This window comes from Balaenoptera acutorostrata, chromosome 5, assembly GCF_949987535.1.
Source record: "Balaenoptera acutorostrata chromosome 5, mBalAcu1.1, whole genome shotgun sequence".
In the NCBI taxonomy this organism is placed as follows: domain Eukaryota; kingdom Metazoa; phylum Chordata; class Mammalia; order Artiodactyla; family Balaenopteridae; genus Balaenoptera; species Balaenoptera acutorostrata.
In genome coordinates this window covers 33,960,075-33,973,878 of record NC_080068.1, presented here as the reverse complement: position 1 = coordinate 33,973,878, position 13,804 = coordinate 33,960,075, and the positions used below count along the sequence as shown (strand labels likewise).

The following is a 13,804-nucleotide window of genomic DNA, read 5'->3' as shown; positions in this document are numbered from 1 at the left end:
CATGATGTATCCAAATGGCTTCTAGTACTTTCTGCCTCAGTTGAACTCAGCTCCCCCAAAACCATAGGCCTTTCACTTGCAGAAAGCTTATCACATGGCCAGAGTAAACCAGAATATACCATCTCGGTGGGCATGCTGATCAGAAAGAGCTCAGACGGGCTGTGTTCTGGTGATTTCTACTAGAGCCTGTAATAAAAATGCTGAGCCATAAGGGGCTGACCACATGTGCTCGATTCCTTTTCCCAAAGTCACTCGTCAGAAAAGTCAGTCCTCTCTGAGGACAAAAGAATATGGAATAGAGAGCAGAATCCAGCCACATGGAAACATGGGGGCAGGAGAATGGAGGATGCCCAGTTCTGCCTTCATTAGCCCGAGCCAGTTTTACTGTGTCTGCCTTGCATCTGGGAGCAGGTGTGAGATACTCTTTTGGGGTGGGTTCTGTGGAATTCTTTCTCCACACCACAGGTATATACACCTGTCTTCTGAGGCCATTGGGATAGACCTTTCTTGACCATTTCTAGATGTATTTTCAGCTTCATATTTAGTTTGGGGGAAGAAGTTGGCTATTCTCTACACTGCAGCATCTTGGGGAACTTTTCTCCTTAGCTCTTTTAAAAACCTTGGCCAAGTTAAGAAGTCATTTGCCATTGGCATCCCAAATATGACAAGCATAGGCTTGGTGATTCTGGCATAGTTAATGTAGTCAGGCTGGGCTCCTCTGAAGAGCGTTTTGTTACTCATGGCAGAGGGTTCTTGCTAGCGAACGTTCATGTTTCCCAGCCTTCCACCACTGGTTGCATCCTAATAATAAGGCCTGGGTGCTGGGGCAGGGAGAATAAGTGGGAATCAGAAAACGTTAGTGTTCCCAGGAGCCTTAAAAGTACTCTATTCCAAATTTTGATGCATGAATCTCTTTTCACAAGTATAAAAGCAGGAAGCATATAATCAATCAAGAGTCTTTGTCATGCTCTGCAGCTTTCTTAGGAGATGCAGACAGGCAGTAATATGTGATTGTCAATAGCGTCTTGAATTTTCAGCGATGCTTGCCAACTCATAGGCCACCTCAGTGAACCAGGTTGGGGCTCCAACCCCAGTTGGTAGGAGAAGAAATTGAGTGCCTTTTGGTCTTATGCAAGGTCACAAGGAGGTGGGAAACCCAGTTAAAAATAGAAGTGAGACTTGCCTGGTTCCCATTCTTAGCATAAAGCACCAGACTGCATTCCCTTCTGCAGAATTTGCTAATTGTTTATTTCTGACAACACAACAGGGAATTTTTCCTTTATAGCTGGTTGTAAACATTTAAGATGCCTGTCATCACTCATAACCTTTGTTTATTTATCACAGCTAGCTAGCTCTCTTATTTACGTATTTCTTGTTCTTTTCCATTTTTACTTCTATGCAGAGAAGTTAATGTATATGAAAGCACTTCATAAGTCTCAAGTGGCATGTAAATGTTACTTGCTATTATTATGGTACTCATATTCTAAACTTTGCACCATTAAAATATTAATACAGATAGTACTTCTAGGTTATAGTGGCCAGTAGGTTTCAGCACTTAAAATGGCACAGCTCACAACAGCATGAATGACAATTAATATGAAGTTCTTCATCACTGATGTATTTCAGAGAAGCACAAATTGAGAAATTGCCTGTGTGTTTACGTAGTGAGGCAACAGAATGGGAGCATTAACAGAAAATAAGATACCTATACAAATTTGGGAGAAGCTAAAAGTATTTTTCAACTAGAAAAGATATAATTGGGGAAAATTATTTTCCTACCAGGTAAAAGAACACGTCTTCCCTTCATATTCTTGTTTATATATATGTTGTCTATACTTATATATAGATGGTACAGAATTCCCCGTTAACAGATTTTTCACATGTAAAATGAAATACTTAATAGTCCTACGAGTGTTGCACTATATACTTCATTATCTACACAAGGAACTTAATGTGTTGACAGCATAGGAAAGTTTAGACAGATTATAGTAAGTAGAATATTTTCTTTTCTACAACTGATTTTCAGCAATGCTGAATGGGAGCTTCCAGTACACATGTATGGTTTACAAGTTAGCATCAGTTTAAATAACTCCGGCCTCCTCTAGGCTCTCCTCCTGAGTTAAGGCTTGTAACATCTCCCCATCCTCTTAGGTAGGAGAATTATCTACTCCTTTCTTCCTCCCCCAGACTTTTTATTTCGAAAGAATTCAAACTTATAGAAAAGTTGAAAGAATAGTACATTGAACGTCCATCCTGCACCTAGATTTTTTTTCCCCCTTTGGATTAGCCATTTGAGAGTAAGTTGCAGACATCATGGCCCTTCACCCCCAAATATTTCAGCATCTGTCTCCTAGGGATGAAAACATGTTCTTATTGATGGCTGTATAATTATCACACTCAAAAAAGCTTAACCTGCTTACAATACAGTTATCCAAGACACAGTTCATGGTCATCTTAGTATTGTCCTTTATTTACTTCTTCCCAACCCAGGATCCAGTCAGAGATCACACACCACATTTAGTTGTCATGACTCTTTAGTCTCATTTTTTCTTTTTCTTTGTCCTTTCCCTTTCTTTCTCTCTCTCCCCACTCTCTTCCTCCTGCTTTCCCTTTTTTTCCTTTCATGACATTGACATCTTTTTAGAGTCCAGGCCAGTTCTTTTATTACCTACTCTTGAAGCAAGCATAACTAAGGAAATAGGGAGTTCGCCTTATGAAGGTTTGGCTTTTTTCTTTTTTTTTTTTTTTTCCTTTTAGCCTCCATGATTTCATGGCTTGCCGTGAAGCCTCTAACGAGATGCCGCATACCTACTGGATGCATAAAATACAGGTTGGTTTTTTCTTCCTGAAAACTTGTGTCCTGATAGATGCTTCCAAAGGCTCACTCCTCAGGGCATTCCTGGGACTGAGGAACAGAGCTAGTGCACTTTCAATAGAATGGCAAGTGTCTCTAGGAATTGCTTTCGATATTTACAAGCCTTGTTCCCTATCCAACTTCCCTGTCCATACCAGTAGTGAATACCTAGCTAGCATTTCTTAGAGTTCAGTTGGTTCAAGCCAGTTGCTTTGTTTCTCAGCAATAGTCAAAGCTTTCAACTAAGTACTAACCTTTTATTTAAAGATAAAAGTAGATCTCTTTCTGGGTCATTAGAGCTTTTCACTCATGAAATTAATGTTTCTTATCACTATCACTGATTACTCTTAATATGAAAAAGTTTGTCATTCCATTGAATCTCTCTAGGTCTTGGGAGTAAATTTTAGGGTAGGTTAGAAAAGACGTGGCAGTTTCAGTGTGGGGACAGTGATCTAAAATGAACGGATTTGTATGCTTTAGCCTTTTTAATAGTAATACACTCTTCTTAAAAGCTATAAACAAGAGAAAGACAAATATTCAGAGTTAAAGTTGGGGGAAATCTTTCTCCATTAAAGATCCTGGCCCGATCCCAAAGTTTTATTCAAAAAGGACAGTTATTGGGACTTCCCTGGTGGCGCAGTGGTTAAGAATCTGCCTGCCAATGCAGGAGACATGGGTTCGAGCCCTGGTCCGGGAAGATCCCACATGCTGCGGAGCAACTAAGCCTGTGCACCACAACTACTGAGCCTGCGCTCTAGAGCCCGCGAGCCACAACTACGGAGCCCAGGAGCCACAACTACTGAAGCCCGTGTGCCTAGAGCCCGTGCTCCGCAACAAGAGAAGCCACCGCAGTGAGAACCCCATGCACCGCAATGAAGAGTAGCCCCCGCTCACTGCAACTAGAGAAAGCCCATGCGCAGCAACGAAGACCCAACACAGCCAAAAATAAATTATTTTTTTAAAAAAAGGGACAGTTATTTTTTTCCCCTGAACAAACTCTTTATTTTTTTAATTCAAGTGTAGTTGATTTACAATGTTGTGTTAATTTCTGCCATACAGCAAAGTGGTTCCGTTATATATACATTCTTTTTTAATATTCTTTTCCATTATGGTTTATCATAGGATATTGAGTATAGATCTCTGTGCTGTACAGTAGGACCTTGTTTATTATATCCATTCTGTGTATAATAGTTTGCATCTGCTAACCCTAAACTCCCACTCCATCCCTCCCCCACCCCCTTCCCCCTTGGCAACCACAAGTTTGTTCTCTATGTCCGTGGGCCTGTTTTGTAGATAGGTTCATTTGTGTCATATTTTAGATTCCACGTATAGGTGATATCATATGGCATTTGTCTTTGTCTTTCTCTTTCTGACTTAGTTCACTTAGTATGATAATCTTTAGGTCCATCCATGTTGCTGCAGGACAGTGATATTTTAAAACGTGATTCCCATGTCTCCTTTATGCCTTCCTACATCTCTTCTCCGCAGACTCTCTTTGAATTTCAAAAGTAGCTGCTTTCTTAGAAGACAGGAAGTCACAGATGTGTGGTGGGCAACAATGAGACGGCAATAAAAATGGACTCAGTTGTCTGGTATCTAAATGTTCAGCTTGTCAGAAGGTAGTTTCTCTCACTTAAGAATGGGAGCTTTTTCCAGCCACAGGCAAGCATACAGTTTATCCAAGAAAATTTTGCTTCACGATAAAACAGAGAAAATGAAGTCATATAAGCTTCCTGAGACGTTAGGAAATATGGTCTCTATTCCTCTGCAGATAACAAACTAATTATCACAAAAGGTGTTGGTTATCATTTAAGCGGGAAACATGATGTTGACCTAATACATAATTTCAGCATCTGTTGTGCCTTACTTTGGATTGTAAATCCAGACTAATGGGTCTGTGGAACTGTTTAGACCCTTTCTTATTAGATTCCCTTGCCTCTTAGAAAAGCTTGCATATGAAAGATTCAGTTGATTTGGGCGTTTTGCATTTAATAACACTTCCATTCTGAAACTAGTATGTACTAAATGTCTACCATATGTCGAGTAATTTTATTGAATTCACCAAACAATCCTGCAAAATAGTTATTTTTTTCCCCTCGCAGATAAGAAAACTGAGGCTGAGAGAGGTTAGGTGATTTGTGCAGGGTCACACAGCTGTTGAGTAGAGAGAAGACTGAGGCTCAGGTCTTTCCGACTCAGTCTTGACCCAGTTTGTCTTCTCGAGATCAGGATAACTGCCATGCTAGTAACTGCCCGGAGTGCTCTGTGAACAAGGAGCGGAGACCAGCCACCCTGCACTCCCAGTCTTGCTTTTCATTGGCCGCCAACCCTTCTCAAACCTTCCTCTCTGACCTGGCTCACTGGCCAAGTCTGAGGCTCCACAAGTGAACACTGGAGTAATTGGCTTGGCCTCCGACCCCAAAGTGAAGTCCAAACAAACCAGGCTGTGTCACGTGAGAGCTCTTTTTCCCTGGGCTAGAGGGAGGCGTGGATCTTTCCCTTCTTTCTCCTACAAGCCCAGAGGTGAATGTCAGGTCCTAGTATCCCAGTGGTCCATGGAAAAGCAAGAGGGATTGCTCCAGAGTCAAAGGCCAAGCTGGTCCAGGCTGCCCTCTCCAGCCCTTCCTTGTGGGGGGAGTGTGCGTACCAGCCCTAGGCCACCTGACCTTGCCAGGGAGGTGGGGGCAGGAGGAGAATGGAATCCCAAGTGAGGAGAGCAGGCCTTCCGGCACTTTGGACCAAGGAAATATCCTTGCCCTTGATCCTGACCCGTCCTGGGGAGCGGAATTGGTGCAAGAGGGCTGAGAACAGAGAGGATCCTGGAGCTGAGGGACCCCTGAAACTGCCAGACCACACCCCTCCTCTCTGAACAAGAATTGTTTCCTGTGATGGATATTTGATGGTTTTTTTTCCCTTTTGTGAAAGAGGGATTTAAACAAAAGAGAAATTGTAGCATTCACGTTCTCCTTTTCCCGAGGCAATGCCTGTGTTTAGGTGTAAAGAACATACATATTTATGTGGGCATATCTAGATAAATATTTAATATCTACAGAAACCTGCTAACTTTTGATGGTAGAAGTCCACTTTTTAAAAAATTGTCTTAACTGAGCAGTTTTAGCAAGCTTAGTCATCAATGCTCTAAGTGTTTGTATTTATATCGGGTGATGATAAAAGAGCTCAAGGGTGAGAAGGAATGTGGTGGGGGGGGGAGTCGATGGGATGGGGAACAGCTTTCTTTACCATAATGAAAATTTATCTGTGTGGGAACTTTGGCTTTGAATATGAATCAGAGGGAGTTCGTGCTTTGAGACAAATTTATGGTTAGCGGTAAAATAAAATCACGTTTTAGTGCCTTATTTTTACTTAATAAATCTTAATTACTTTCTCTCCATAAATTAAAGCATTTACCATGCTATATCTTAATCATCAGGTTTGTCATGTATAGCATTAATTTCATAGAGTAATTGCCACTTGGGCTTTTTGTAAAACATCACCTTAGAGTCTTTGTTTGAATGCTCCAGAGGAGTTGCTAACCGGATTTTCAGTGAGTTACACTAGTCTTGTCATGTTGCCTCAATTTTTTAAGGAGGTACTGGTACCCATTGGACTAACTTTGGGTATCATGTCACTGTGGGCTCACCAGTTGAGGGTAAAGGAGGAAGGGGAGAGAAATGGTGTGAACTACAGACTATTTTGAAGACTATGCAGTTTTACTCCTTTGAAGTATATCACAAAATATTTCCTGGCATAGGTCCCCAAGACTGACTTCTGTGAATTGATTTATTGTAATTTGTAGAATTTCACATAAATGTGCTAAAATCCTAGGGAATATTTTATTGACTAAATAAGTTATGGAGTCTTCTTCATTCCGTAAACTTACTTAGCAAATCGTTTCCTAATAGTTAATGTCACCTTAGAGTTCGGTCCAACCCAAGTTGAGTTATCACAAATCCTCCTTATAAATTAGTAACATTTCATAATTCTTGGATCCCAGTATGTGAAAAAGGAGTCCACAAGATTTTCATTTGTATGTTGATTGGATAGACTTGAGAGTGGCATCGTTTGATCAATTAGATATTTAACAAAAGAAGGAGTCATAGAAGTGAATATAAAAATGGATGGGATTTGCTGTGTGGTCGTGGCCTGCGTTCCTCAGATCCTCGCCTCACCATTCGCCCGCTCTTTTGAGTATCACTGCGGGGTGGGGGGGGCGAGGGGGGGTGGGGATCGGGGGGCATGTGCTCCCGCAGGCTGATGTTCCTAGTGTCCCCCCAACCCACCCCCGTCAGCTGGCTTCCGACTGGTTGGGCGGGAGGCTCTGATGAAAGACTGGAGCTGGGAGGAAAGAAGCAACAAGGAATTTCTCCTTCCCTCTTCCTCCGTCAGCATCTCAGGTAGTGGAGGGGTCATGTCCACTGCTTCTGCTTCTCCCCACCCAACCCCTCCATCCCTGGGGTATGAGTGTCTTCCTGCTGCTGAGAATCTTCTAAGTTGCCTTTTTGACATCCCGGCTCGTCTGTCATCTGTGTAATAAGGTCTCTGCATGAAATCTGTTCTATTTTACATTCTAAGAGTGGTTGCTTTGTCCTGACACATATTTTATAGAACAGTTTTGCTTTTATTTCATAGCTTATGGAGTTTGGGATGTTGATAAAGGGAATGCTAAATTATTCATTACCTCAGTTAATGTTTAATCAGCTGGTTTGCATTTGGTAATGGCTCAAAGAAGATAAAATGACTTGACTGCCCTCAGGGAGCGTAGTCTGGCTGGGGAGCCAGTGCTTTTCCAGAGCGCATGGGAGCTGAGAAGGAGGGATACCTACGCTGAGGTACTGGTGGGTCAACCTGGAGTCTTGCCAGGTGCTAAGATCTTGCTCAAGTGGATGAGGAGGAAGGGCGTTCCCAGCAGAAGCAGCAGTTGGTACGAAAGCGTGTCACGTGCTGAGCTGCACGAGCATCTGTTGGGTTAGGGGTAGTGGAGGGAGAGGAAGCCAGCAAGGTGATGAGAGGCCAAGTCACAAAAAGCACTGAAGACTCCACCAAGCACTTGAGTTTATCCTTTCGGTGGTGGGGAGGAGCGAAGAAGGATTTTAAGCAGGGGAATTACATGAACAGATTTATCCTTTAGAAAGATCACTCTTGAATGGGTGTGGAGGAGAGATTATAGGGCTGAGGGTTGAGGTAGAGAAACCTGGCCAGGTGGCGGGTGCAGAAGTCTTGATTGGAGGGGAGATTGTTTGAATGGAGGCCTGAATTAAATCGGGATTTGGGAGGAGGGGAAAAAATCAAGACAGACTAAGAAAATAGAATGTGAATTACTTGATTATTTATTTATCTTGTGTGTGTTGGGAGTTGTCGTTAAATGATTAAACGATTGTTGTGCTCAGAGATCAGGAAATGTTTCTTTGGTTAGGCTAAGTAAGTCTTAAAACTTGAAGACTGCTTCTCATATTGGGGTCACAACGTGTCCTTGGAGGTCTCATGATGTTTCTGGGCTGTTTATGCTGCCTTATGTGCTGGATGTATTTTAGGTTCCACACAAGTTACAGTTTCAGGACTGCTTATTTTTCAAACAAGCCGAACAAGTGATGATTCTTTTTAAAAACCATTCACTACCCCCCCCACCCTGTATCCTTTTTCTGGCCGTGATCTGCCCGGTCTCTCTGCTGGTCATGACATTTATTGGCTGTCTCATCGCCTGCCTCCACCTCTCATACCTTTCTTAACTTCCGATTAAGGAATTAGCTCTTCACTTATTCAATAAATCGTTTCACAGGTACTTCTGTCTAAAGGTTTCAGAAGTCGAGCGATACAACATCCCCTGCTGATCGAGAAAAACCGTAGGTCCACTCACTCTCCAGCTCCCACATGCCAGAGCCTGTGTACAGAGTGTTCTACAAAGTTCAGAGAACACGAGGCTCACCCTCTAAGAGCTTGACATCTGAAAACAAGACAATGCAGGTAGAAACTGGCAGGAAGAAAATACTGGAAACAATATCTGCCTTAAACTCTACGGAAGGGTTTGGTCTGAGCCGCTGCTACAGAGTTACGGCCTGAAGTTCGGGTCTTGAGAGCTAACACTAATGCACTTCATTCTTTGAAGACTTATGATGAGTGTAGCCCAGAGCCTGGGTTCTGGCGGTCTGACGTCCTGGCTCTGCCACTTACTGTGTGTGTTGCCTTGGGCCAAGTTACTTAATCTCTTGTGTTTCCCTTCATTATGTGTAAGATGAGGATTATAAGAGTATCTGCCCTAGGACCGCCGAGGGGATTCAATGGCACATGCGTGTGGTGTGCAGAGCACACCTCCTGACACAAGCTGAGTGCAGTCAGCACTTGCTGTTGACGGTTCCCGAATCCAGAGTGAGGTGTCCTAAGGCTCAGCTGAGAGAGTTGTGCTTTGTGAGTTCCAAGGAGCATTGCTTTCCTTCCACACGAAAGCTGCTGGGGTTAGCCGTGAGCTCCTTTGTAGTCACTTTATGTTAATTGCAAAGAAAATTCTGTAACAGGCTTCTTCAGGACAAGTTAGTCTTTGGAGTTTTTGAGTTACCTCTCTGATCATATCATACGTGATTGGTCATCACTTCAGGGCACTTCCAGAAATAAGTCTGAAGGCCAGCAGGTGGCAGGTAACACCTTGGAGGAGAGTGAGGCATCACTGCCTCTCTGAGACCCTCCCTGGATACCCGTCACCTCCCTCCTCATTTGAGTTCAGCACACATTGAGCACCACTGCCTTTCAGTTCTGTTTGAGGCTCCAGGGGTCCAAGGCTGAAAAGACAATTCCCGTTCGCATGAAACTTAGTTTAGTGGAAATATATGTAAACACATCTAATCCACTGTGATACAAGCACAAATGGAAGCGTGTAGAAGGTCAGAGAGGTACATAGGAAGAAGCGTAAGGAAAGTTGCACAGACTTGGTGACATCTCAGTAGACTGTGAATAAGAATAGGGCAAGTCAGCGATCAGCATGGTTTGTACAGAACTGGACCGTGGGGTGGGGTTGGGTGGGGGGATGTGTTACTGGAGATAAAATTGAAAATGGAGGCTGGAGCTAGACTGTGTAAGAGCTTGGCCTTTATCATGTGGACGTGGGGGCTGCTGAATGATTTTAGGCAACAGAATGCCATAAGATTTGCATTTTTAGCAGGATCATCCTCACGTGGAAGATGAACTTGCAGAGGATGTAGGATGTGCCGGCAGGTTTATGTCCTCAGTGCACATTCATTGAGGCCAGCACCGGAGCCCTATGTCCCTCTGCATTCCTAAAGCCTAGTATTGTGTAGACACTGAAGACATTTTTTGGAATAAAGACAGCCCCAGTTGAATTTTCCAATTCTGCATCCTCTCCTCAGAACATGCTGACCTGGACCTCCATCTGTCACAAGCAGCTTGACTAGGATCGTAATAAATTCTTTTTTCTTGGCATTCCTTTAACTGGCACTCTCTATTTACTAGCCCTTCTGTGCAACTGTAGTGTGGTGATGATTGATGCTTATAATTCTGACCCTGAAGTGCTCCAAGCCGTCTAAATCATCAAAAAAAGATGAAAGTATATTCAATATTGCTGTAATGTTTGTGTGTTTTTCTGAATTCTTATTCTTTGGAAATTGATGGTTTATCAAGTGCTCGTGTACTCATGTGCATGCGGGGACAGTGAGAGTCTGTGATCATCCACGACTTCACTCCCGCACAGCACCAGGTGAGGGGTGTTTATTAGCAATGCACACTCAGAAATTAGCAAGCAAAACAGACCTGGGCTCTCTTCATGCCTAGAAGGAAGCAGGTTGGCCCCAAAGGGGCAGACTGGACAGAGATGAGAGAGGAAGCAGTGGTTAGAAAACAGTGGGAGTGACAAAGCAAGAACTGGACAGACAGCCAGTCGGGCAGTTTCCGAGCTCACCCATGCCGCGGCCCAGCCCCGGATGAGTGGGGTTCGGGGCCGGGACCCCAGCTTCAGGTTCTCGTGTGCCTTGCCCCGGGTCAGATTTTCAGGCTTGGATTTGGCAGGATTTTCCACCAGCTCTGTTTGTATTGCAGTAACAACTGTTCAGTAAAATGCCAAACATTAACAAGTGAAAAACATCAATAATTAGAGCATCCTGTTCACGCCGCACACACATCTTATCGTGAAAACCATTATAACTGCAGAGCTGACAGTATCATTTGGCCCAGAAGGAAGAGCTGCAAATGGAAGCTGTGAGACGGCTCCGTTTTGTGACCCGGTTTCCAAAACCAGGCGTGTGATGATGTTATTAGGAGGGAGGTTTGCTGTCGGCTTGTTCTTTTGGGGGTTGTATGTTGCAGTGAGTAGAGACGCCTCTTACATTTTCTTGTACAGGTTTGTTTTTAAAATCTGCCTGTTTGATCAGCAAGTCCTGCCTGTGTCTGGGTGCCTGGTCCCTGCACCACAGGGATTCTGTTTGTCACCCTCTGGACGAGGGCACTTGCGGACTCTCGAGCTGGTTTTAACACTTTCTGATCCGAGATTCCAGTGAGTCTCTTGGTCTCTCTGGGTCTTAGGTTTTTCTTTTTCTGACATATTGGAATAATACAAACTCCCTCTTTACAGGGTTGCTGTGGGGCTGAAATAAAACGGCGGATGTGAAAAAGCTTAACTGGAAAGCCCTACGTAGATAATAACATACTAAATACACTAAAGGACATCATAAATAGTCTAATAAAAAATAGAAATATGTTTCATCAGCAAGCATAATGTCCTCAAAACTTTCCCCGAAGAGGTGTGGGGAAAATGAACCATTTATTGAATTCCTGCTGTGCAGTAGATTTGCCAGCTGTGACTTTGTCCCCTCGGCAAGGTAGACATTGAACCCCTGTCTCAGAGGTGAGGAAACTGAGGCTTCCAGCCCCACAGCTGTACATCTACACAGCGGAAGTGGGGTCTGGACCTGACTCCAGAACTGACTGTTCTTTCTCCTTATCTCTAGTTGTCTACCTCATTCCAGCCACCTACCCACCCCGCCAAAGTGCTAAGAGCTGTTTACGTCCCTTGGGGCCAGAAAGTTGGCTAGCCCTTTCTTGGTCTTTTGCTCCTGAAAGTGGGACGGGGTGGGATCCAGAAGGAGCCCAGGAGCCCCAGGAGCCCTGGAGGGACCAGCAGCTTGGGGAGGGGAGGGGGCACGCTCAGCCTCCACTTCCAGGGAGTCGGCCAGGCCTGGACCGAGACTAGGAGGCAGGAGTGCGGCATTTCCCAGCCCTTGAGGAGATGGCTGCAGTTCTGTCGTTTCCAGAGGTTCATTCTTTCTGTGTCACAGTGTCTCCCAACCTCACCGAGGTTGTTTGGGGAGCTGCTTCTCAGATCCTCCTCTCGGGAATCGGTGCCTCCTGTGTGTTCTGAGCAGCTCCTTGTTCTTCTAGCAAAGGCAGTGAGATTAAGTTTATTTCCTGTAGTAACCACTCTGCTGAGCTTTTCTGGGACCTTCCCTGTTAACTTTGATGTCGTGTCAGGTATGGGTAGGGGGGAAGGACCCCCGATGTGGCAGTTACTAGGTGCCCAGGGGGACCCACCACCGCACACATCTCCTTTTTTATATAAACTTTCCCCGACTCCAGATACACTGAGTCGGCTTGTAAGCCGAGCTGCCCACACAGAACCAGAGCTGATGCCCATCGAAGGGCCGGATGGCCAGATTCAGGGAGGATATCCGCAGGCGGAGGAGCGTTTGTTCAGAAGGTGGGTCTGAGAGGAGCCACGTGTTCTGTCCCCCCAGGTCCTCAACAGGCGGTGTGTGGAAGCGGCCGTGATGACCGGCCTGGCCCTGGACTGCCACATCAACAGGAAGTCCTTGTTTGACCGGAAGCACTACTTCTACGCAGACCTCCCTGTGAGTAAGCTCTGCCCTCCGTCCGTCCATCCGTCTGTCCACCCACCCGGAGCCGGGGCTTAGCCGCGGGAGGGGGCTGAGTGCGTCTTCAGCCAGAGCTCCGTCCATCCCGGCGGGAGGCCCTGCCCGGCCTGATGAAGCCAGTGCCCCCCGCCGTTGACTAGATTGGATGCCAGGGTCCTGATCGCCGGCTCTGGCGGAGCCTCGTGCTTCTGGCGGCTCGCTCGCAACTGACTGCGGAGGGGAAGCAGCCCGCGCTCTCAGGCTCAGCCCAGCTGTGGACTTTGGTGCTAATTGCCGTTAGGACAGAAGCTACTTCCGTGGCTGACGCAGCAGCCAGTGCATCCTGTGGCTCTGGAGAGAGAGCGAGGCGTCCCTCTGTTAGGTTGGAGGTCCCAGTAACAGGACCGGCTCGTCTGCAGACATGCGTGTCGTCCCCAAGCGCTGAGTAAGCGGGCAAGAGCAAGCGGAAACGTGAACCAGAAGCCTGGACGGACGGCAGTAATTGGTCGAGCAGTAAACCCAATATTAACCTGCTTTTTCCTTAAAATTAGAAAGGTTTTTTTTCTTTAAGAGGAAAGCCAGTGGGAACTAGAGCCAATTTTTCATAATACTGAACTGAACCAAAACTGTAATGCCAAGTGGGTTTCCCAAAATAATGTTTGATTTGCTCTGAGCCTCTGATGGTAAGTGTGGCCCTTCTTGAGGCTTAGGAAATCAGTAGTGATGATATTGCTTCACGTTATTCTCTCTGAACTGAAGACGGGTGTGAGCTGTTTTCAGCAGGTGAGGGCAGGAGTAGAATTAAATAAAAAATACAGCTGGAACCTGAATTCTCCAACTGCTGCTGCTTTTTCCCTCTGGCTGCCAGCCTTGTAGTAAATTCTACTGCTTGGTAGGGTGGAGAGAATTAAACTGCATTTTTCTCATCTTTTAAGAGTGATAACGTGTTTGGTTCAGGTGGGAGACTTAGCAATATGTGACTAAAATGAGATGTTTTATTAACTCTGGCTTTCTGGTTTTTCTGGCCCAGGTAGCTCAGATAATCTGGAGGTCGTGTTGCCAAATATTACATGAGACAGACACACTTATACTAAAAAAAAAT

At 45.0% G+C, this 13,804-nt stretch overlaps 1 protein-coding gene across 5 annotated transcripts in view; it reads left to right on the top strand.

The window, feature by feature from the left end:
* Positions 1 to 13,804, top strand: part of GATB (glutamyl-tRNA amidotransferase subunit B) — a 78,106-nt gene that overhangs the window by 18,928 nt on the left and 45,374 nt on the right. For 4 of the 5 annotated variants that reach the window (XR_451673.2, XM_007189410.2, XM_007189407.2 and 1 more), the window contains exon 3: positions 12,586 to 12,699. The exons of the other annotated variant lie outside the window; for it this stretch is intronic. Coding sequence is in view for 3 of the 4 variants with exons in the window: in XM_007189410.2 (XP_007189472.1) it covers positions 12,586 to 12,699 (114 nt within the window). In the remaining variant the exon portion in view is untranslated. The remainder of the gene's footprint in view (positions 1 to 12,585; positions 12,700 to 13,804) is intronic. 5 annotated transcript variants of the gene reach the window in all.